At 39.8% G+C, this 23,495-nt stretch overlaps 2 protein-coding genes across 2 annotated transcripts; both read left to right on the top strand.

The window, feature by feature from the left end:
- On the top strand, positions 1-9,815 carry mpp1 (MAGUK p55 scaffold protein 1). Its single transcript, XM_067494215.1, has 12 exons — positions 1-374; positions 4,164-4,292; positions 4,382-4,460; positions 4,761-4,846; positions 4,937-5,005; positions 6,406-6,602; positions 6,753-6,856; positions 6,947-7,027; positions 7,456-7,536; positions 7,631-7,833; positions 8,899-8,973; positions 9,054-9,815. Exons 1-12 carry the CDS (start codon positions 252-254, stop codon positions 9,228-9,230), a joined length of 1,404 nt encoding a protein of 467 aa, XP_067350316.1. The 5' UTR covers positions 1-251; the 3' UTR covers positions 9,231-9,815.
- Positions 9,816-14,012: 4,197 nt separating this feature from the next.
- On the top strand, positions 14,013-21,655 carry vamp2 (vesicle-associated membrane protein 2). The gene is made up of 5 exons (XM_067494216.1): positions 14,013-14,516; positions 18,176-18,281; positions 18,560-18,718; positions 18,942-18,993; positions 19,106-21,655. Coding segments are annotated over exons 1-5 (336 nt in total). The 5' UTR covers positions 14,013-14,514; the 3' UTR covers positions 19,123-21,655.
- Positions 21,656-23,495: the final 1,840 nt, after the last annotated feature.

The following is a 23,495-nucleotide window of genomic DNA, read 5'->3' as shown; positions in this document are numbered from 1 at the left end:
GCGCAGGCGGCGGCGTGTTTACTTGCTTTGTCAGCGGTGTCCCCGCTGCAGAGATCTCGTGAACCTCACCTGCTGCTGATCAAAGCCTTGGACTTTTATCTCAGAGAGAGACTTATCACATCATCGGCACTCACTATCAGCAGTTTCCTCTCCCACAGCGTTTTGTGGCCAGCCTCCTGCGGACCTTGAACCGGGGTACATTGGGTTCACGTTTTTTTTTTTTTTTTTTTTTTTTCAGCAGCCAAGGAAAGATGACGTTAAAATCCAATAAAAACGAAGCTGCTGTCATACTGGAGCCTGTCGCCAGCGTCCGGACAGCACTCTCCGATCTGTACCTGGAGCAGCTCCTTCAACACAAACCCAAGTCTGACAAGGTATTGTATCCTGTTTATCTTCAATTCATTTTATTTATTTATTTCTTTTGGCTTAGCGTTTGCTTCCGGGAAGCAGATGTGGGTGCCCATGAGCGTTGTGCGTTCAGTGGCAGCATCTCTAAAAATAGACGTAGTTCTATTTGTTAATGTGTTGATCTCTGAAACAAAGTACTGAGGCTTGGTGCTGTAGCCCACATCTCTCTTTTTCAAAACAGCACTTCTGTGTTGGTAACATCTGCACTGCTCAGTATTGCTCGGTCAGCCAGTTGGAGCTAGTAGACACTGGATTGGCAATTTCACTTCTGCATTTCTCCCAGGACATATGACCACACGTCAGAATGTCTTTATGTAAGCAAAATCCCCTAAATAACTACACATGTGCCAGCAAAGTCATTTTAAAGTAAGCCTTTAGTAAGCCTGTTAGGACTGGGATCCATTTAAAAAGAAGACAGATGGGAAATGAATACTGCTGGCTATTTTCACCTATAGTTATTGCTGGTCTGCTGCCACTGAGGAATTAGTGTCAGCACTCAGCTGAGGTTCTGCAGGTTGTTTACTACATCACACTGTACCAGGCTCAAACCTGTTTTCACATGGAGGTCTGACTATTGTGTTGTGAACCCACTGACCTGGATTTTAAAGTGGGAAAGGCACAAACCTTAAAACAGTCGAAACTTGAGTCGAAGTGATTTAAAAAAAAAGGAAGGGTCGGGTGGAACGTACTGCGATTTAAATCCTCTTGGACCGAATTTGGCAGCCAGTGATTCCCAGGGAACTCTTTGTGCTACCAGTGCTGAAATCTTTGAATCTGACAAGTCAGCAGGCTGAGGGAACTTGTGAAAGGAGGAAACTCCTTTCCTGACATCAGCAGTTTTTTTTTTTTTTCAGTAGCTTTGTGCTACAGTCTTTACCCTGATTTGTGAAATCATTGTCTCTAGTTTAGGTCAAACACACGTTATTGTCTTGAAGTGGGAACTGGTGTGTGGGTGGTTTACTGCATCTCCTCTACACTTCACCTTTGTTTTAGGTAGGATGAGTGAAGTGACCAAGCCTGTTCTGCTCTCTTTGCAGCTGAGTGTTTTTCTCTTGCCTTCCCTCTGGAGACAACTCCAAATATATTCAGGCTTTAGCACTGAGCACTAACCCTACAGATACAATCACATGTCTTCTTTTCTTTCCGCTGAAAGGCATTGCGATGTGACTTTTGTGAAATGAGACAAAGTGCACAACATCAGGACCTAAACAAGATTAGGCGTGTCAGTACTGAATGTCTTATTTTAGTATCAACATCTCTTCCAGCTTTTTTGTGTCATGTGTCCCAATTGTTTTAGCTTGTGCTCAAACAGGCCGCAGCTGTTGCAGCAAAGAGTTTGTGTGAAAGGCCCAAGGGCCAGATTTTGAGCCTGTTGTTACTTCACAAGATAAGTACTTCTTCAGCTTGTTGACAAGGGACCCACCCTGAATCCTACACGGGGAAAGGATTAATAATTAATATTTCTTGACTTGACTGGCACACCATCTCAAAAAAAAGAACAGATAAGAAAGAGACTGATTGCACTTCAACATCATCAGTCATATTCGATCATGGTATGGATAACACAAATGGATTTCTATAGCGTGTCACGCAGCTTTCTGAAGTGCACATACAGTATAACGTTTACTTTGATCTACTTGGACTAATTCAGCTAAAACCTAAACCCGGCTTTTGAATGTGATGAGCACATGTCCAGAACAGGAAGCGCTTTGCTTAAGCCACACCCGAAGCTGGTATTCACCGTTCTGACAGGGTTTTCTTTAGCACGGATTTGAATGAGTGTGAGTGATAGAGATGATTGAGCTCATTGTCACAAGACTGATAAGTCATGTTTAAATTAAAAAGGCCTTTTCTTTACTAATTCAAAGCTAATCACTGGCTTCACAAAGTGCTCAAGACCCCCTTTAAAATGGATAAAATTGCCATTTTAAACATTAGCCTACACTGAATTACTCACAATGACAGAGCAAAAACACGTGTTCGTGTAAATATTAAAAATCTTTCTGAAGCCACTGTGGACTTGGCATTTAGTGATTGCTTGAGCTCAATCGATACCTCTTCTGTACAGCAATAAAGCTGATTATCACAGTGATAGTATTCGACCTTCAGATTTAACCTTTTTCAGTCTCAACCGACTCGGTCCTGTTTTCAGAGGAATAAAGGTTTCACACGTCTCCAGGAGAACATTTTTGTGCTGCTCATACGCTTTATTTCCCCTGCATTTGCCACAGAATTGGAGAGACAAAAAAAACAAAAAACATTAGAGACCAGTTCAACTGGTTCATGATTATGATACAGTTTATCATAAGATCACAAAGATCAGATTTACCTTTTGACTCCAAAATAAAGGGTTACACACGAGAGGTTAATCACTATTAATAAACATGGATATCAGTGTGTGTTGTGTCAGGACAGATATGTGTGGTAATTTTGACTGTGGCAAGACTTCTGTGACAGACAGACATCGCAATTTGATCTGTTAGCGATTAGACCATGTCCAAATGCTCCTTCCTGCTACTGCAGAGTCCTGACACGCTTACTGTACCAGCACAAGTCTGGTAAACAACTGTCAAGCTGAACAGAAAAACAACTGGCTGACAGTAGTAACTCCTGGGTTCTGTTATTTCTTGGCTCATCATCATCTAACATCGATACAAAACTATACAAATAGTCTGCCTTCCACAGTTTATCAAATCATTGCGTTTTCTGTATAGGCTAAGGAAGGGGATTTAGTGAGGAGATCATCGGCACAGTTTAGGTGCACACACCTCATTGTTAAAGGTAGTAGTCGTACTAAAACACACTCTTTAAGGACCTACACAAAGGTTGTTAAAAGAAACCCTGCCTGCATTACACTCCAAAGCACTGTTATGAACAGCGTTTTATACTGAAGGCTGCGGGAATAGGCGAGGAGGACGAGCACGATAATGATATTTATTGGTTTATTGTAGTGCTCATGCTGGAACATAGATAATATATTTTCTGCTGAATCAGTGCTGATGCATCGTTTTCATGCATGAAGCTTGTGCTGACACAGGTAATTGTGTCACTGATCTCACTTTAATGACCATTTTATAAAACTTTTCGCTATGATGCGTTCATTGTTCAGAAGTCACTTTCTGTCTTCTGTTGGTGGTAGAATTCTTTGAGGACCACTAACAGTGATCTGGAGTAGAGAGAACATCTGTTGTACACTATGAAGATATTGGATTTCCTGTTTTTAGCCTTTTTGGGGGGGTTATTGGATTGTGAAAGCACAATACCAACCCTCTGATCCAGCCTTTCTTCTCAGTTCTTTGATTTCCAGCCCAAGCTGTCGAAAATGAATAGGAAGCCTGTTCTTGGTTAGATTTTCCAAGAAGAATTTAATTCCTTACATTATTGATCTTTGATGTGATCACCTGATTAGACTGGTGGTATCCATGACCACATTAGCGTGGCGGACCGGATCACTGGTCATGATTAATGAGGTGTTATAAGACCGGGTTAATGTTCAACCTTGAACATATGTTGAAACTGCAAATGAAACTTAGCGGTCGGAACATGGCAGCCAAAAGCTTCCACTGCAGTTATTTGAAAAACCAGTGTGATAATAATCTGATATGTCCCAATGAACCAACTGCAATTCGTTGAGAGAATGTCTTAAAATTAATTGTAGGATCTTTATTTTGAACAAAGTTGACCTTGTTTTTTTTTTTTTTGTCAAATGAAAACTCAAAATCTGTCTTTTATTAATTTTTTTTGTCTTTGAGCAGGCAGCTATGCAAACCCATGAGAACAAAGGAACTGATGTTTACACTGACCTTAGTTCTGGACACATGAACGGCACAGAACTGAACAGGATGAAAGAAGTTGCATTTGAAAAGAGCCCTTCAGAGCCGATGGTAAGCCGACTACCACTACACATGCAGACACACATTTTTAGACTGGATTTGCTGATTCTTGCTTGTTGACTGCGCTATTTGCCGTCTAGGGGGTCACGCTGAAGCTGAACGACAAACAGAGGTGCACTGTGGCCAGAATATTGCACGGGGGGATGATTCACAGACAAGGTAATTGATGACATCTTAATGTTGGGGGGGAGTATTCTGAATGTGTTTTAGAAAAGAAGGTCCTGTAACCAAAAGGTCAATAGTTTTTCAATAATGTTTTGTGCATCAGCGGTTACTGGTGGGCACCTTACTAATGTCCTTATAAGAAATCAGTGAAATGTCTTTCATGCATTTCAGCCTTGAAACATCTCATTTTTGTAATAATGTATTATTTATTATCATTGGCTTATCTCCCAGGAGATCAGTGCTGCTAGTGCACACAATATTAGAACTGTGTAACTGTAATATCTATATCACCAGGGTCCTTGCACGAAGGGGATGAAATAACAGAGATAAATGGTCAAAGTGTGATAAACCATACTGTAGACCAGCTACAAAAGATTCTAGTAAGTTGATACCTATTACTTTATAAATTTCTTCACTCTCTTTGCCTCACTTTCATGACTAAAATGTGAACAACTGTGCCATCTTTGCAGAAAGAAACCAATGGAGTAGTGACTATGAAGATCATTTCCAAACAGCAGAGTCGCTCCCGACCCTGCGAGGTAGGACTTGCACGCAAACTTTGCACTCGCAGCTTCTGTCTTGCGGTGTCTGTTGCTTTTGTTCTGAGTGAATGCACTTGTCAAGTTTGAGCTCTCTAAACTATCTTCCATGAGTAAACCAAGGAAATTAGCTTTCAGTTCAGATGGAGCCAAACGGAAAATGAATGCTGAAAATGAATGCGATTGCTTTTCTACCAGTCTTCCCCTTTACATCCAGCTCTATAATTAAGGATGTTGTTCTCCATTAGGTGACTCTTCTGTTAGTCAATGAACAGCTCAGGTGACTACAAAATAAGTTCAAATGTAAAGAACATCACACACATTAGTTGTGCTAGATTGACATGAAACATTTTGCTACATAGTGTGTTTCATTCTGCCATCTACTGACTGTATAAACCAAAAGTCTGTAACAATGGTCATGCTAGTATGATATGATAATATGAAATTCTGTTTTCGCTCTGGTCAGTGATGGCAGTCTATGTTAATATGTCATTAATAGGCTTTGTACACTTTAATACTCAAAGAACATAACTTTGGTGATCCAGTCCACTCCAGTGAACCCCCTTGTTAATACACACTTACTGTTAACTTGTCTGTGAACCACTGGAGCGACTTGGGGTTATCACAAATCTTCATTAATTCTTCATTTAGTCTGACAGTTGACATGTTTCCTTGATGTGATCTTTTACAGTTTAGTAAGGATTTCTTGAAGTTTGTCTGTCCATAAATCAAAATTCAAATCCATGGGGGAGCTGCAGCTGCCCACTTGGTGAATGTTAATAGGGAGCCAAATTAGTTTGCAGCAGAATTAGATGTCAAATGTGGCAGTGGGAGAAAATTGCTCATTTTTCACAATGCCAACTGAACTGCCAAAGATCATATCACAAACTTGTATATTCTGTTGAATGGTTAATTTCCCAGCTCACATTCTTAGAATGCAAATATAAAGTGGCTTCAGAAAGCATTCAGGCCCTGTCACTTTTCATATAGTTTATTATGTAGTAGATTTAAAAATAAATAAATACAATTGCCATTACCCATCAGCCAGCACTCGAGCCAGAAATAACGACAAGGCAAAGGGGAAAAAGGGAAAACAGGTTTTTGGGTTAGAACGACCAGAATAAAGGATTTATTGGTGTATTAGTATCTGCTCCTTATATCACTACATAATTATAGACATGTTATAAGAATTATTTTCACGCTCAGCATGCAGCTGGCATTGCAGGGTTTAATTTCATATACTACATGAAATGAACACTGAAAAAACTCTAGAGTCTATCTGTCAACATCTGCATTTAAAGTCAAATACACAGATATCATAGACTGTATTTGCAGATTTTTGATCATACTGGTAATGACTACTATGAATCATCAGACCTTGATGAATCTACTGTTTACAGATGTACATGAGGGCCCAGTTTGACTATGACCCCACAAAGGATGACCTCATCCCATGCAAAGAGGCAGGCCTGAAGTTTCAAACTGGGGACATCATTCAGATCATCAACAAGCAGGATCCAAACTGGTGGCAGGGCAGAGTTGACAGCAGTGCTGCTGACTTCGCTGGACTGATACCCTCCCCTGAGCTCCAAGAATGGTAACCAGCTCTGTCATACTGTATGATGATTAATCGTGAAGTACTTGACGTCATTTGGCAAAGACCTTTGAACTGTGCAAAGTGTTCCCAGCCTAACCTAAATCTCTCTCTCTCTCTCTCACTCTCTCTCTCTCTTTTTTTTGACTGTAGGAGGGTTGCTAGCAAAAGCAAGGCCAGGCAGGGCAGTCAGTCCTGCAGTCCATTTGGAAAGAAGAAGAAGTGTAAAGACAAGTACCTGGCTAAACACAGCTCCAGTGAGTATCACATTCTAATCATGTCTCTGGCAGTTTCTCTTTTGTTGTGCTAGTAGGGTTTTGTCTGAAATCAAATCTCTTCCTTCACAGTTTTTGACCAGCTGGATGTTATTTCCTATGAGGAGGTTGTTAGGCTTCCTGCTTTTAAAAGGAAAACACTGGTGCTGATTGGTAAGATGCTCCGATCAGTTATATTAATTTTAGATTTCTGATCACGTATTTAAAAAGATTGGAGAATATGTTTATGATACTTTGTTCTTATGATTTATTATTGTATTTTAGCGTCATTGTTTTAATTAGGGGTGGCTGTAGATCAGTTGGTTACAAAATGGGGGAGGGTTGCGACAGGAAGGGCAACCGGCGTAAAAACTGTGCCAAATCAACATGTGGACAATGATCCGATGTGGAATATTTATTAGTTTTCCTATGAATCATCCCAACATAAATGTCAGAATGTCTGTACAGAACAGTTTACCCGTAATTAAGTGAAGTGACAAAAAAGTAATTTCATTATGACCGTAAAGGTAATGTATTATGGATATTTCGCTACAACATACAGGTTAACGTTAGATTGTTAATTAAAATTATGCTCTTTTTAGGTGCACATGGTGTAGGGAGGAGCCATATCAAAAATGCCCTCTTGACCAAATACCCAGAGAAGTTTTCCTACCCTGCACCACGTAAGTACACCCACACTCTGGGGGGAGCTGCTACTGTAAGTTTGTAAAATTAGCATTTGACTTCATCTTCCATTTGGATTCCATTTTGATTCAGACACCACCAGACCCCAGCGTAAGGATGAGGAGAATGGACAGGAATATTATTTCATCTCTAATGAAGCCATGACCAAGTGCATCTCTGAGAATGAGCTCCTGGAGTATGGCAGCTTCCAGGGATACATGTTTGGCACGAAATTTGAAACTATTCAGAAAATCCACGATCAGGGAAAAATCGCAGTGCTGGATGTGGAACCACAGGTTAGTGTTTACAGGTTGTTGTTTTTTTTTTTTCAGAAAATATAACACCACAGCACACATGTGAGTTTGAAAGGTAGGTTCTCTGTAGCATCCAGACTCCTCTGTAAAACTGACTACCTAAACTGCGTTCCTCCCATTCATTTGCAGAGAAATACATTGCCCGAGCCGTAGTAACGTATTAAATACTAGTTAAATACTTTGCAGCAATTAGCATGACCTCACAAAAAGATTCCCCACAATTACATCATAATTATAAAAAAAGCATACTTTTCCACTGTTGGGACTGTTTCCCTTGCAGATTAACAGGAAGTGGATTAAACAATTGTTATATTTAATTTAGAAATGAAGATTTGCTGTTAGGTTAGACAGGCTATATGTGTTGACATAATCAACACTTTTCTTTTTTCTTTTTTCTTTTCTTTTCAGCACTGTTATATTTCACCAAATATTGATGTTTGTGTACACATTCTTGTAGTAGAGAAAAAAAGCTTACATCCAAAAGTTATGACTGATGAATGACTTTATAGTAATTTTTTTCTTTAGAAAAAAAAAAGAATCTGCACTATATTAGGGTTTTTTTATTCACAATACATACATTTTTGTCCAGAAAGTTCATTAGGTTTTAAATTATAAAGACTGACTTTTATTGTGAAGAATTGACTTGTTTTTTTATTTTCTTTTTCCCATTTCTTAGATGGTTTTTATTCCGGTTTATTTTGTACTGTATTCTATACTTATCATTTGTTACTATACTCTTCGACAAATTTTATCTAGTCACCCAGATCAAGACCCTGGGTTGAAACGCACTGGAACAATAAAGATTCTTCCATTAGTCAACCAGTGTTGACAAGTTCTTCTTATCTTTGGATTCCCACTAATGTTGCATCTTGTTGACCGGTGAAACGGTGACAGGACCCCTCTTCAATAGACAACAAAGATGGCCATTTCTTAATGAATTGTGGAAACCTACATAAAAGGGGTTTGACTTGATCCTTCTACAAGCTGTTTAAATTCATTTATTGAACAAATAAATCATCCTGTCATCTTTTTTATTTTTTAACACAGACCCTGAAAGTCCTGCGGACTGCTGATTATGCACCTCTTGTGGTATTCATCGCTCCAACCAACACAGCTCCTCAGGTGCTCTTTCTTTATCTGAATATGCACAAAAAGCCTGAAACTCTAAACTCCAGCTGCTAATTCCGAGTCTTGTCTTGCAGACAGAGAACCTGCAGATGATCCAGAAAGAGTCAGATGCCATTCAGACCACAAATGGACACTTCTTTGATGTCGTTCTCGTCAACAATGATGTGGATGAAAGTGTTAAAGGTGTAGAAGAGGCCATGGAGTGTGCCACCTCCACACCACAGTGGGTTCCTGTGTCATGGGTGTATTGACAGCTGTCTGAAATCAATATTATACCTTTTGTTTGTTGAAAAGCAGTGCAATATTACTCCTTACATGAAACCTCTCAGTTATTGATGTCCCAGAAGGTTTGGTTTGGTTTATACTTAACTGTCACTGAGATTTTTTGCACAAATACATAACAAAATAAGCAATATTTAGAAAGGTTTATTTCAAAAGGTGGAGAATCTCAACAGGGATATTTTAATTGGCTCTTTACACATTTGTGCTTCAGACTTCTGAGGTTTGGTGTTGTACACCTTTTGTAATTATTTGAACATGAGCAAATGCAAAATAGGACCACAACTGTGAATAAAATCCTCACTTAGAAACGACAGGGTTTTATTGTGTATTGACATTGATTCTCGAACCATTCTCTTTTTTCCAGTTATCATTGTGCCATGAAGTATAGATATTGTAATATTTGTACATCCATTAAGTGATAACGTCCTCCACACAAAACGTTTCAGTCAGTGACAACCTCACAATGTCTTATATCATCAAAGTTCTATACCTCATGGGATACTGTAAAGGCACTTTTAAACACAAAATAAATTTCCCTGCTGTGTTGCAACCTCTTTACTGGCTGTATTTTATGAGGAAACGTGTTTTGCACAACCTTTAAAGATTATTATGTGTGAATTTCTCAAGTGCACTTCCACTACACCTACACGAGACAGGAAACACATGGTAGTGTCCGTAATAAGCATATTCTGGAGACATAAGAAAAATACATTATAAAGGCTGAATTGTCTTTAAATACCCTTTCATAGTTTGAGGTAGTGTTTCTACAGACTTCATTTCATGTTTGCTTTCTGTGACATTCGTGACGCCTGAGCAGAATATTTTATACTTAATATCTAATTTTTTAGACTGCTCTAGGGCTAAAGAATTGTGGGTGCAGGAGATTCACGTCTGTTTCAATTTTTTTTTAGAAGTCACGGCTCAAGGGTTTGATCAATTATAGATCAAGACTTGTGAGCTGTACAAGTCTTCCCTCATCCACAATATGGGAGAAATAGGTAACAGGTCATACATGACAATGAATTTGTTCACGGCTTCCATGCTGAACAGCTTTGTTCAGTTTTCTAGTGGTGCCGACAGAATCATGCGCATAACAAAATCTAATTATTTTATCAGATTGTAAAATGTTTTTAAATTAAATAAAATAAAGAGATCTGCAGCCACTGGTTATGCAGTAGCACACTGCAATAGTTTATCCCAAATCTCCACTTTTACTGTGTTATTTTCATTTTTTCTCTAAAATGTCTGCCATAAACTTATAAGGGAAACTAAGGATGATGAGATAAATATACATTTATTGGGTATTAGATAACCCATTTATACATACATTCACACTAAAGAAAAAATATGCATAAAGATGCAATAAAATAATTTTGAGAGATTCTAACAAACATACCACTGTATGTATATGTACAGTAAATAAAGTCCAAAATTAAAAGATTTGCCTAAAAGGCAGCATCCACCATTCATAGGGAGGTTGGCAATGCAGCAAAATTGCCTTCCAGTGCCATCTTGTGGTTATGTTTGCATAAACACAACAACTGAGTGTACTGTGTTTTGAGTTAATGGAGTGAATTAAAGGACTGTCATTCTCTTGTTGGAACCATGCATTTTATGCATAGCGTGTACTTCAATTTTAGCCACAGTATTCGCATTTAAATGCTTTAAATACGGACCTAAGGAAAAAAGGTTTCCAGTTATCTTGTAACATTTAGCCATGTTACATATTGGTTCGAACTCTCTTTTAATAATGTCACACTGAGTTCCGCTGTAAATATTGTCCTTTTTGAAAATAACGTTTGTGTATTTTATCTATTACACAACTTTTTTCTTGTTTAATCTTGAAATATTTTTTATCCTTATTTGATCACAAAAACATCTTTTTAACATGTTTTTAAAGTGACTATTTAAATAAAATATAATATAATCCCCATATACACCCGAAGAAGAAGGAGAGGAGGAGGGCGTGTTCGTCGGCAGAGAGAGAAGAGGAGGTAGAAGCATCATGGTGATGTAATCTGACAGAGATCAGTGACTGCATAGTATTGGTAGGGGAGAGAGTCTAGAGCAGGGGTCACCAACCCTTTTGAAACTGAGAGCTACTTCTTGGCTACCAATTAATGCAAAGGGCCACCAGTTTGATATACACTTTTGAAATAACAAATTTGCTCAATTTACCTTTAATTATATGTTATTATTAATAATTAAATTAATGATATTTATCTATGTGAAGACACGGATCATGTTAATGATTTCTCACAATAACTATCAAATGTGATTTAAAAAAGAATAGCAACAAAAAAATTAGATGCAGCTCATTGGTAAGTGGCGCTATGGTGAGCTATTTTTAGAACAGGCCCGCGGACACCATGTTGATGACCCCTGGTCTGGAGAGAAGAGGACAAAGGCAGAGCAGAGGAGGAAGTGGAGGAGGAAGTGGAAGTTGAAAAAGGAAGAATGTTGTGTAGTTTTCAGGAAAGAACTGAGAAAGACTCTGGGTGGCAGCGTAAGGTGAAGGTAGAGGTGGCAAAGGCCAAACAAAGAGCATATGAGGACTTGTATGATAGGATGGATTTGTACAGGTGGGCGAGGCAGAGAGAAAGAGATGGGAAGGATGGGCAGCAGCTTAGGGTGATTAAAGATAAGGATGGAAATGTACTTTGAAGAGAACTTTGAAGAGTTGATGCATGAGGAAAATGAAAAAGTACAAAGAGTAGAAGAGGTGACTGATGTGGAGCAGGAAGTAGCAAAGATTAGTAAGAGTGAAGTGAGGAGGGCGTTGAAGATGATGAATAGTGGAAAGGCTGCTGGTCCTGATGACATACCTGTGGAGGTATGGAAGTGTCTAGGAGAGGTGGCAGTAGAGCTTCTGACTAGTTTGTTTAATAAGAATGTGGAGAATGGGAAGATCCCAGAGGAATAGAGGAGAAGTGTACTGGTGCCAAAGAATAAAGCTGATGAGCCAAACAATGAAGTTGTGGGAAAGAGTAGTGGAAGCTCGGCTAAGGGCAGAGGTGAACATTTGTGAGCAGCAATATGGTTTCATGCCTAGAAAGAGTCCAACAGATGCAGTATTTGCTTTGAGGATGCTGATGGAGAAGAACAGAGACGGTCATAGGAAGTTGCATTGTGTCTTTGTAGATTTAGAGAAAGTGTATGACAGGGTGCCAAGAGAGGAGCTGTGGTATTGTATGAGGGCGTCTGGAGTGGCAGAGGAGTTCAAGGTGGAGGTGGGTCTGCATCAAGGATCGGCTCTGAGCCCCTTCTTGTTTGCTCTGGTGATGGAGAGACTGACAGTTGAGGTTAGACAGGAATCTCCATGGACTGTGATGTTTGCAGATGACATTGTGATTTGTAGTGTGAGCAGGGAGCAGGTGAAGGAAAATCGAGAGAGATGGAGATGGAGGTGTGCTACTGCATCTGGAAAACAGAGGAATGAAGCTCAGCCGCAGCAAGACAGAATACATGTGTGTCAATGAGAGGGACCCAGGTGGAACAGTGAGGTTAAATGGAGCAGAGGTGAAGAAGGTGCAGGACTTTAAGTACTTAGGCTCAACGGTTCAGAGCCAAAAGGGACATGTGCAAGCAGGTTGGAATGGTTGGAATAAAGTGTCAGGTGTGTTATGTGATAAAAGAGTATCAGTGAGAACGAATGAAAAGGTGTTCAAATCAGTGGGGAGACCAGCAATGTTGCACCGCTTAGAGACAGTGGCATGAAGAGACAGGAGGCAGAGCTGGAGGTAGCAGAGCTTGAGATGTTGAGGATGTCTTTGGGAGGGACAAGGATTTTTTGCATTCACAACTCCTTGACCTGACCCACAGACATCCTTGTTGGTAGAGCAATTGTTCCCAGGGCTGTTAGTGTTATTTCCATCTCCTCCTGTCCCAAGACAACGAACCCCAACTTAGTAGCTCCCGGTGAGTGCAGGCCAGCTGCACAGCAGCTCCCCCATCAGTGTGTGCATGATTGTGAATGAAAATGGGTGTGTGAGAAGCAGTGTACCAAGACCACTTGACATTTTATGAAAATCTACACCAACAAGAATGTTGTTCACTCCAGGACCTGAGTCAAGCATCTGTATATAGCGTATATATAGACTACCTATCAGTCCAAAGATAAAAACCACTGTGGACTACTGATGTGAATATATATTGGATCCAGTAGCAGAAATTCAACAAACCCTACAATTTAAAAATCATATTCTGTGTGATTGTGCTTTCCAGCAATGTGAATAGATTAAGACTATTATCTAGAGGGGTCACATGGGGGTAACTTTATCTATGTCATAACAATCAGCCATTATAAATGAGTCAGAATTGTAAATAAAATCCACTATTTGAAAGAAAGATTTCACAACCATGAACAGAATGTAAGTAGAATTAAGTCTTGTAATCACAATTCCACTCGGTTTTTAATAATTGTCCAATTATTTTTTGAAGGGCCTCAAGGGTCAAACATGCCTTAAAAGAGAATTACAGTCTGCCACACATCAATTTACAGTACCGTACCTAGTGTGATGCAGATTTATGCTGGTCTGACACAATGATGAAACCGTGATCCTCAAACAAAAGGTTGCTAAATTGCTTTCAGGTGGGGTCTGCTCTCCACCACATCCCTGTCCATATTTGCCATGACTGACAAGCATGCACCTTCTGAGAAGCTCGCCACACCCCCTTTCTACGAACGCCATTTTGTTGACAGACAGACTCGCAATCAAAATAGCCTCCTTTTAGAGAAGCTTAAAATCCAAGCGTGACCGTGACATGTAATGCCTGTAAAAGCAGAAAGGGTCCAACAAAGCAGCAATCTGCAAACAAAAGCAGCGCTGCCCTGAGCATCAAAGTGCTGTGTTTGAAGTCTCCGTTCACCCATTTCAACATGAAACTCGCCGATTGACGTCACCGAGCCATCTTTGTGCACCTAATCCAGACTCCTCTTTATTACACCTTCATTACTGCACGGACTCGCACGCAGACAAGGATCCGGTTATAGTCCGCATCGCCGTAGACATAGCAGGAAGAAGGAAAAGAGGGGGGTTAGTAGGCAGGAGACACATCTCAGTGGGAGATACAAGCCAGTGCTCCTCCTAGGCTATATAGGCAGGGGAACGCCACAACAACCCAGCAAAGGGTGCCAGAGGGGAGAGAGAGGATCGCAGAAGCTAATTCACATCCATCTGCCAGCCACTTAGCACACGCTAGCACTTCCAGTCCGGCTTTGAGCGCCGCTGTCCTGCCAATACAAGCAAGAAAATGTAAGTAGCCCACGGTTTAAAGCGCCTTTGTTAATCCTGAATCATTAATGAAGTCCAGCTCCGTCCTCACGACCGCCGCTGGCAGCCTATGTGGGATTAATGCCGCGTCGATGGTCTCTTGTGTGTCTTTGCCATCGAATGCTCCGTTCTTGCTGGTTCATCGGTGCCACCGATTTACCGGCGACATTTCTGTGAAAATGTGAGCCAGACCACAATGCCGAAGCTTTTAGCAGAAGGAGTTATCGTGTTTATGAGTTATGTCTGCCTGGTTAGGGTCTCTTCCCTTCTGGTGGGGCTTCACTTGAGCCCCGCACGCACGCATTTTTTTTCCAGTCCGGACTGGTTTGATTTGAGAAGGACACGGCCGGTGGTGACAAACCACAGGCTGACAAAAACGAAATCCTGAAAACAATCGTCACCAATAAAGGCTTTTTATTTCTTTCTTTGTGCGTTTTCAACATTTCCAGGACTCGGTTTCAGTGCGGCAGAAGCGCAGGTGCAGATTAGGCTCATTCTAGAAAGAGCAAGGACACAGTGCTGAACCAGACCTCGGCTGTTTCAGCAGCTTCGGACGGCCTTTCTACACGGTCTGTTGAGCTCGTTGAGTTTCGACATTATTCGACGATTGCTCTCCGGACCTTATCGCAAGCAATAATATAGGTAGCTCTGAATCAGGCTTGGGCCTAGTTTACGTGATGCTTGGAGCCTACAGCTGGGGGTGGGGATAGCCTAGCCTCCCACTGGATGTCGTCGATCGTCGTGCGAGGGCGGACAGTTACAGCTCAACGTATTTCAGTCTTTTTGCGTCTTCAGAACCCAATGGATCCGGTGAAATGTCATCTCTTCCGCTCCATTATTTGTTCATTCATGTTGCTGAGCTCACATGGTGCCAATATATGAGGGTTAGCCGTGTCAGCTTTGGGAAGCAGGCTGCTAAACGCTGAAATAGCCTAGTGCCAACACACGACAAATCACCAAAGAGAGGCGACACAGCTGTTAATGTCCCCTCAGTTGAATGTAGGGAACTTTATTATCATCGTCGTTCATCCAAGTCCTTTTAATCCACCTCCCCCATATGAACAGCCTCCCCGCCCTCGACGTAATAGACTTTCACTGTTTATACAGGCCTCATCGTGCTCGTCTTGAAATGTTTTATGGGACATAATGCAGGCCTGCACGTGTGTGTGTGTGGGTGGGTGGGTGGGTGGTGGGTAAACGGTCACAATGGACAGAACTCAGGGTTTTGGTTGAAGTTTCAACTCACTAATCTCAAACACAAAGAGCGACTGCAATCTGACAGTCTCTGGTCTGGACTTCGGAGGCGCTGTCCAGTGCTGAAATGCCGCTGTCCAGTGCTGAAAGTCAGCCTCCTTTCCTTGAAGATGACCACTTAAAGAAATCCATTAGCCTAGGGACCTCGTCAAAATGTCTCTCTGTCTGTCTGTCTGTCTGTCTATGTATCAGACCTCTCAGTTTTGCTGGAGTATTCTTTGGAGGCCGCAGGGTGAGACTATTTTTGTACACCGTGTCTTGAAAGAGGGCTGAATATTTTTAGCTTTTATGGAAAATCTGATATTAGCAGTGGACAGTGCAGAGAACAGTGAAACCTTAGTCTTGTTATCCTAGCTGCATTTATCAGATACAGAGTTGTATTTGTATTTTTAATATAGCTATTTCCTGTTCTTTATGTTCTGTTGTTTCCCCTGGTTATTATCTTGGAAATGGTATGAACTTCCTGTTAGCATCAAATTAATTGCAAGGTAGCAATTGTTTTTTTAAAGGTGAACTTTTTTGGGGGATTTTGAGTCAAGCTTTGCTTACTGCATTAGTCTAAATTGTTAACAAAAAGGGCGCAAAGTCACAATTTGTTTTAGCATCAAACATTGAAAGTAAAGATTAAGCACCAAAGTGGCAGATTAGCACAAGCGTCTTCCACACCTTCCTCAGGAGCTTCCAGTTTACCCCTCCACTGAAAACAGTAGGCGGTATTCACAGGACGTGGAAATCGGTGAGAAGTCTTGTCACTCCATTCGCAGCTCTTCCTGGTTAGTATGGGTGTCAGTTTAGAGGTGGTGACAGCATGAACCTCTGCTCACATTACACCTTTGTGGAAATAGTGAGAGCTAGAAGAAGGTATTAATTACACAGAGGTTACAGAGTTTAATATTAGCAAGGTAAAATACACAAATTTATTTCAAATTATGGCACCCACACATTTGCAGATTTTAAATATATTATAGGTGTATGATAATCACGCTAGTATCAAGAGATAAAACAAGACATGTTTACATATACACACACACATATGGGCCATTTTATCACCATCAGGCCAACTGTTCAAAAAGATTTGCTGATGTTAGAGGATAAGTATTTTGTCATGTAAAGCTGAACTTTATACAGACTTGAGTAGAGCAGTTTAGCCACAACAGAGCTAATAAGTGCAAAAGCTTCTTCTACAGCCATTAAATTATATAGTGCAACATTTCTTTTTGGATTACTGATTTAACTTGTATGGATGATACATAATATAATAGAATGTTTCAGATAGAATCCAACCATCCACTATCCTAAACTGCTTGTTCTGTTTAGTGTCACGGGGGGCTAAAGCCTATCCCAGCACTTTGGACAGGTCACCAGTCTACCTCAGGGCCCTGTTTATAATTATTTTGTTAAAACAAAATAATAAGAACAACTTGAAGCTATTGGCAGCAAATTATAAGTTCTTGCAGTACGAAAGCAGTCAAAAAACAGAATGTCCTTTCTGTTGTGGAGACTTAATTAATGTACTGAAGACATTCAGTAAAACATATTGTGCATCTTGCAAATTTGAAATGAAACATGTATTGATGCATTTCAAAAGAACAATTCATTAAAAATGTAATTCCTGTGATGCACTTTTCTTTCTATAATCAGCTGTTACTTGATGTCGTGCTTCAAGTTTGTGACCAGTCTGCAGTTTTCACGATAGCAACCGTTGTTTTGTATAGTTTGTTATTACTCTTTAATTCTTCATTCTTCACTTTTTAAATTTACGCAACCAGGTGATGGAAAGGGATGATTCTACAAAATGTATAGTACATGTTACCATGAAGACAAGATATTGTCATTGAGCTTTCATTTCACTGGTAAATGACACATTTATTAAAACTCTCTGCCTCATTGAAGTCATTGTTGGTGCAGAGAACAGCCAAAAGAAATAGACCTATGTAGGTCACAATACACAATGACATGAGAAAATCCACTTGACATTTGCAAAGCCTTCCTGATACTTGTTATTTGTGATAGAGGATGATTATCTGACCTCTCTAGTGCTAACATCTGGAACCTTCCCCTTTCCTACAAATTATGTATGATTATGAATCCAATCTCAACACCCACTTCTAAATGTGCGTATTGAAATACAAGACTCTATCACAATGAATTAGAATCCTGCTTTTCTCTGAGGCAATTTATTAGCCGTAATAGCTCATCATTCTTACTTCCCTCATTTAATTTTTCTAATATCTGTAAATTATTACGCAGTTTATGCTGTGTTATATAAAAAAAAACGTCTCCCAAAGTGTTTTTGTTGTGTGTGTTACTGAAGTTTAGTATCAGCACTGTGTTAAAAAGATTTTCTTTGGCTGTACTTCTGAACATTTTAGTTTCTTTATCTATAGGTCTGCCCCAGCCGCTGGAGCCCCTGCACCAGAGGGAAGCAATCAGGGCCCTCCTAACCTCACCAGCAACCGTCGTCTGCAGCAGACACAGGCACAGGTGGATGAGGTGAGTACACAGTTTGTATGAACACAAAGTCCTGTTGACAGCATCATGAAGCTGAACCCTGAACCATTTCAGCACAGTCCTTTATTGTTATGCATGGTGTGACTGCAGTCATCTACATGGTGCTTGAAACCATGGTTAGACATGAAATGTATTAGTTATGAAACCTTTAGTCATAATCCATATCAAAAAGTCTAGCACCATCCGGTCAGAACTCAAAGAGTCATCCTGTCTTGGTGTTTAACCAATTACACCACATTGCTTCACTCGTCTTTCCCCAGGTGGTTGATATCATGCGTGTAAACGTGGATAAGGTTCTGGAGCGTGATCAGAAACTGTCAGAACTGGATGACCGGGCTGATGCCCTGCAGGCTGGAGCCTCTCAGTTTGAGACCAGTGCTGCAAAACTGAAGAATAAATACTGGTGGAAGAATGCCAAGGTGAGAACACGCAGACACGCTTACCTAAATGTGCACATTTAAAGGCTGCCTTAGTTTCTCTGATCAACTCAAACGCATTAAGGAAAACCTGAAGGATGTGCAGCAAATCTCAACTGCTGATTTCTGTTGTTGCTCACAAGCTTGAAATTCTGCATGTGCTATCTGGTACTTTTTTCTGCTTCACTAATAAGCTCTTTCTTTTCTAAAAATCCACTGACCATAGATGATGATTATTCTGGGTGTGATATGCGTGATTATTCTCATCATCATTATTGGTAAGCATCCTCATTAGTTTCTTAATGTCATTTATCTAATGTTGTTTGAATACCTTGAGATATGACTTTGATTATGAATCCATCATCTTTCCTCTTTCCTGTCCTTCCACAGTGTACTTCAGCACCTAAGAAGAGTTGCTCCTACCCCAGTCTGATCCAACTTCCTTACTACAGAAAAAAACAACAACCCTCAAATCAATGACAAAATAACCTTCAATAATTAATTTATTATATATGTCCCCATGATTAGTCTTAATATAACACCCCTAAACCTTTCAGGGCCCCATTGCTCCCCCACTTCCACCAGTTCACCTCTGAAACCCTGTCAATATTTGTCCTGTGAGTGTGTGGCCCTGTCTCCTTTCTGGGTACTCTTGGCTTTTCTAACCTGCCATACTGAGAACCAAACACTTGTGACGATGCAACAACAGATAAGGAAACAACGATTGGCGATAATAGTTACATAACTGATATCTATATATAGTTCTTTGTAGAGTTTTATTCTGATATATACTGTTTTGTAGGTGTGTGTGCGTGTGCGTGTGTGTGCATTTTGTATTTTTTATTTTTTGTATTAATTTTACGTATGCTTCAGTGTTAACTACTGCCTATTAATCAAAGTGTGTACCTTGCATGTCCTCATCATCTGTCCGTCCTGTGCTTACTCTCTCATTTTGGTGTGTTTTTTTGTCAACTACTTCAGTCCAAAATGAGCCAGAAGACTAAAACTTGTACTAAAAAAGTTCAAGTTAAACTAATTGGAGCTATTCCACAGACAATACTGCCCCTTAAAAAAAAATCCCCATAATTACTGTTTAGCTCCAGATTTCTATAACTTGATAATATGAAAAATTCAAGTCTTAGATTCTTTTTATGGCTTTCCGAGAGAGGTAACGCTCACTGGTATTGATCAACTGTAAAAATCAATCATGTAGTGTTAAACTAATCCCCATGAACCATCATTTCCTACCCTTTCTTTCTAATATCTCCATTGTCCGAGAGTCATTTCTCTTTCTTCATCTCTCTCTTCAAAAACTTTCATCTGAAGCGTCTTTACTACCCCTACAGATCTCCTCAGTCGCTCAGCATGCTTGAAGACCTCAATTTCTTTTGATAATTTGAATACTGCCATAGTACAGGTAGACCAATGTCTGTAGATGTTTTTTTTTTTTAATTTATATATTACGTAGTGTCTTATTTCGAAAACATTCCTTCATTGCATTCTAGTGCAAATGCTCTTATTGTAGCACAAGTGTAAGTATCTTTAAAAAAAATACACGGGATAAAACTTAAACGTAACGCTCATTCAAACCTTAGGAGAAAATAGTTATAGTTAATAGTCGTAAGGGATAATTTTGGATGGACAGGATTAGACTGTCAATCTGTCCAAATTATGTTCTTTTATATTGGTGATGTTATCTTTACATTACAGTTATGGCATAATGTGAAGATGCCATTCATGTCAAATTGTGGATATGGGCTTGCAAAACAATTGTAATATCCAGGGGATAAAATGGGACCATTTCATAAATTAAAAAAGCAATTGATTTTCGCACAGAAAAGATTAATTCTCACTGGCCTGTTGCCTTAGTCTCCAGTCACGTCTATTAGTTACTGTAGAAAGTTTGCAGTCAAACACACCCGCACACATTTGGTGTGTGCGAAGGGGGTGGCTGACTGCAGAAAATGAATCTGTTTGAAATGCACAAACAACCTTGTTTTTGATGGCGCTGTCTGCCTGGTCAATAGCCCGGCCAAAGAAGATCCACCTGCAGCCAAACCTCTCCGCACGAAGAGCACGTGAAAAACAAAAAAGAAAGAGATCAGCTCTGTTAGAAAATCCAGAAACATAGACAGAGGCTCATGAGTAAAATGTTGAAATCGCTGTTGAGCTTTAGTTCAGCAGTATGCAAACTCTGGACTAAGTTAGTGACAGGAAACATAAGAAGCAATTATTAAAAACAAATAATAGTAGCATTCCTAATAAGAGTGTTTTGCTCGATGTGTGCTTCTGTCTCAGTGTTCCTCCCTATCCTTAAGGTCCTTTTTTCTTTTTTAAATAATAATAGATTCTATTTTTATTATAGTATATTTTTGTGTGAACCAGACAGGTAAAGAGGAAGTGTACAATCAGTACCATTTGCTGCCAACAGCAGTAAGCTCCTCTTTATTTCAGTCTGGTGTGTTTTTTGTAATTCAGCTCTGTGCGTAATACACTGCCAAGCAACAAGGGAGAAACTTCTATCGTTACTGCAGTTATTCCTTTCTTTGGTGCCCGAACCAGTTTGGTCTTGAATTTTTTTTTTTATTTAAACAGGCATCTTCTCCTGTGTATACTACCTTTTTGGCTACTTTACCAACAGGAGAACAGGGCAGTATGACATAACGTATTTGCTACTTAAAGCGTTAAGAAAATCAGGCCTTGTACACATGACCATGAGAAAAACCAGGAAAGTCGTTTTTGTGCTTTTTCGTTTATGCAAACAAGGTCTTTAGTTACAATTCAAGCTTTGAAGTTGTTGCAGATCAGCCATTTAATGGAATCTGTTTTTTAGTGATGGAAGCTTGTGAGAAGTTTTTTGGGTCTTGTACAAATTTAGGTGTCAGATCTTACAGTTGATTGCAGTCTCTGGAAGGCTGCAAAGAACAAAAAAAAAAACAACTAAAAAACACCTACACAAATCAAATGTGTCAAGCCTTAGTAGCCTTTTCAGCATGACTTTTTATCCCTCCCACTAGCTGAGTAGACCAACCTGCCACCCGTTTGCTCAACTCACGGATTCAGAAACCTATAGTGTGTGTCACTGTGTATGTGTCTGTGTGTGTGCACGAACACGAGTGTGTGTGTATTAGAATAGCTCCGTCTTGGTAATATCCCTGGTTTATCCCTGAGAGATTAGGCCGCCTAAAGCTCAAAGAGAGGGCAAGTTGTTTCCTTGACCACTGAAGTGCACAAGCAGTGAGGTTAGAGATCTGCCACTCGTTTCTATTAGGAAGGACTCCAACCTTAACAAACCCCACTTCTCCCCGTTTCCCTGTGGTTTCCACTTAATAGTGCAAATTACAAACTGCAGACGATTACCAAAGACCAGATTTTCATGCTTATGCTGCCAATTGCCATCAAAAACAAGTGGTGAGAAACAGGTTTTTCAAACTGTCCTGGTCTTTTTTTTTTTTTTTTTTAAATATTTCACACCCCTGCCCTATTTCTCCGTGATTACAGAACCTGTTAACTATTAGACACTATTGATATGTAGTGCCAGTTGGGCTTGTGAGTGTGCCATTCTAACATATGCAAGTTAAACCAAAACATAAGGGCCGCATGCTTCAAATTTCCAATACAGTCTCCGCCCACCATCCTATAACTTATAATAGCACAACTCTTCTTTTCTGTGTCTCCATAGTGCTGCTTAGTTTCAGTAACCAAGAAAAAGTTACAAAAAAAATCTGCATTGTTTGGTGTTGTAATATGGGGGTGTTTTGGGGGGTAGGGGGTCCTATTTCCTCAGGTTTAAGGTATTAGCATTTTACCAAAACATATATTAGGACAAAATACTTCGTTCGCAAACAAATTGGGTTAAATTGGGTGTTTGACATTTGAAAAGCATAATAGGGTTACAAATATGGTCCTTCTAGCCATCATGCAGGAGTTAACTAAACAGTGGACTGAAGTTAATAAAGCTACTGATTGGGGTAAGACTTCTGTGTTATCCATAAATCCAACTGTTGTCCTGTCCCGTCCTGAGTGCTCGACCAATTTGGTCACGATGGTGAAAATGAAAGTGAGTGCTCTCTTTTTCTGTTGCTTAATGTCTCAATGAAATGAAGTGTGCAAATATATTTTAACACAGTGGCACTTTTTCTGTTACTATTTCATTCGTTTTGGTTGGATGGGAACACGAGTCTGTGAAGAATATTGTCTTATGTCAGCCTGAAGAATTTTTCAGTGATTTCAACTTTATGCTGTGTTCAGACCATTTCGGGGTGAACCAAAATGCAAATATGCCAGCACGAAGAAAAAAAAAAAGACAGTGGGGTGTAAAGTGTACGGTGTGGTGAAAGGTCCCCATAGCTTAATATGGACCCCAAATGGGATGAACCCAGCAACAGGAGGGAACCTTTTGAGTCTCTGGATATTCACTGGATGGCTATAAATGTATAATATTCTACTTAATATATGTTCATATGTTTTGTTTTAACCAAATATTGCATTTTCTTTTGCATCAATTGAGTAATAACAGATGTCACTAAATTGTTTGTGTGTAAGCACTGATCAGTAGAAGAAAGGAAAATGCGAAGTTAATGGGGAAAAAGTATTTTTACCTTCAATTGTCCAGAATGCTTAGAATAATTCTACAGTTTACATCAGATTGCTGTTTGTATTTACACAATATATTTTTTGTTTAAATCTTTTATTTTTGAGGCAAGACTTTGGTTTCTTTTGGTATTGGGGTTTTTGGGATGAAGGCCCATATTGCCCCTGTTCATCTGGCCTTACAGGA

This window comes from Channa argus, chromosome 24, assembly GCF_033026475.1.
Source record: "Channa argus isolate prfri chromosome 24, Channa argus male v1.0, whole genome shotgun sequence".
In the NCBI taxonomy this organism is placed as follows: domain Eukaryota; kingdom Metazoa; phylum Chordata; class Actinopteri; order Anabantiformes; family Channidae; genus Channa; species Channa argus.
Note: the sequence above shows the minus strand (reverse complement) of the source record. Positions and strands in the feature narration are given on the sequence as shown.

Coding starts and splice junctions, on each gene's coding strand:
- mpp1 (XM_067494215.1), top strand. CDS start 252: ATGACGTTAAAATCCAATAAAAACGAAGCTGCTGTCATACTGGAGCCT. Junction 375..4,163: donor ACAAACCCAAGTCTGACAAG/GTATTGTATCCT, acceptor GTCTTTGAGCAG/GCAGCTATGCAAACCCATGA. Junction 8,974..9,053: donor CAACCAACACAGCTCCTCAG/GTGCTCTTTCTT, acceptor CTTGTCTTGCAG/ACAGAGAACCTGCAGATGAT.
- vamp2 (XM_067494216.1), top strand. Junction 18,282..18,559: donor CACAGGCACAGGTGGATGAG/GTGAGTACACAG, acceptor GTCTTTCCCCAG/GTGGTTGATATCATGCGTGT. Junction 18,719..18,941: donor ACTGGTGGAAGAATGCCAAG/GTGAGAACACGC, acceptor CACTGACCATAG/ATGATGATTATTCTGGGTGT.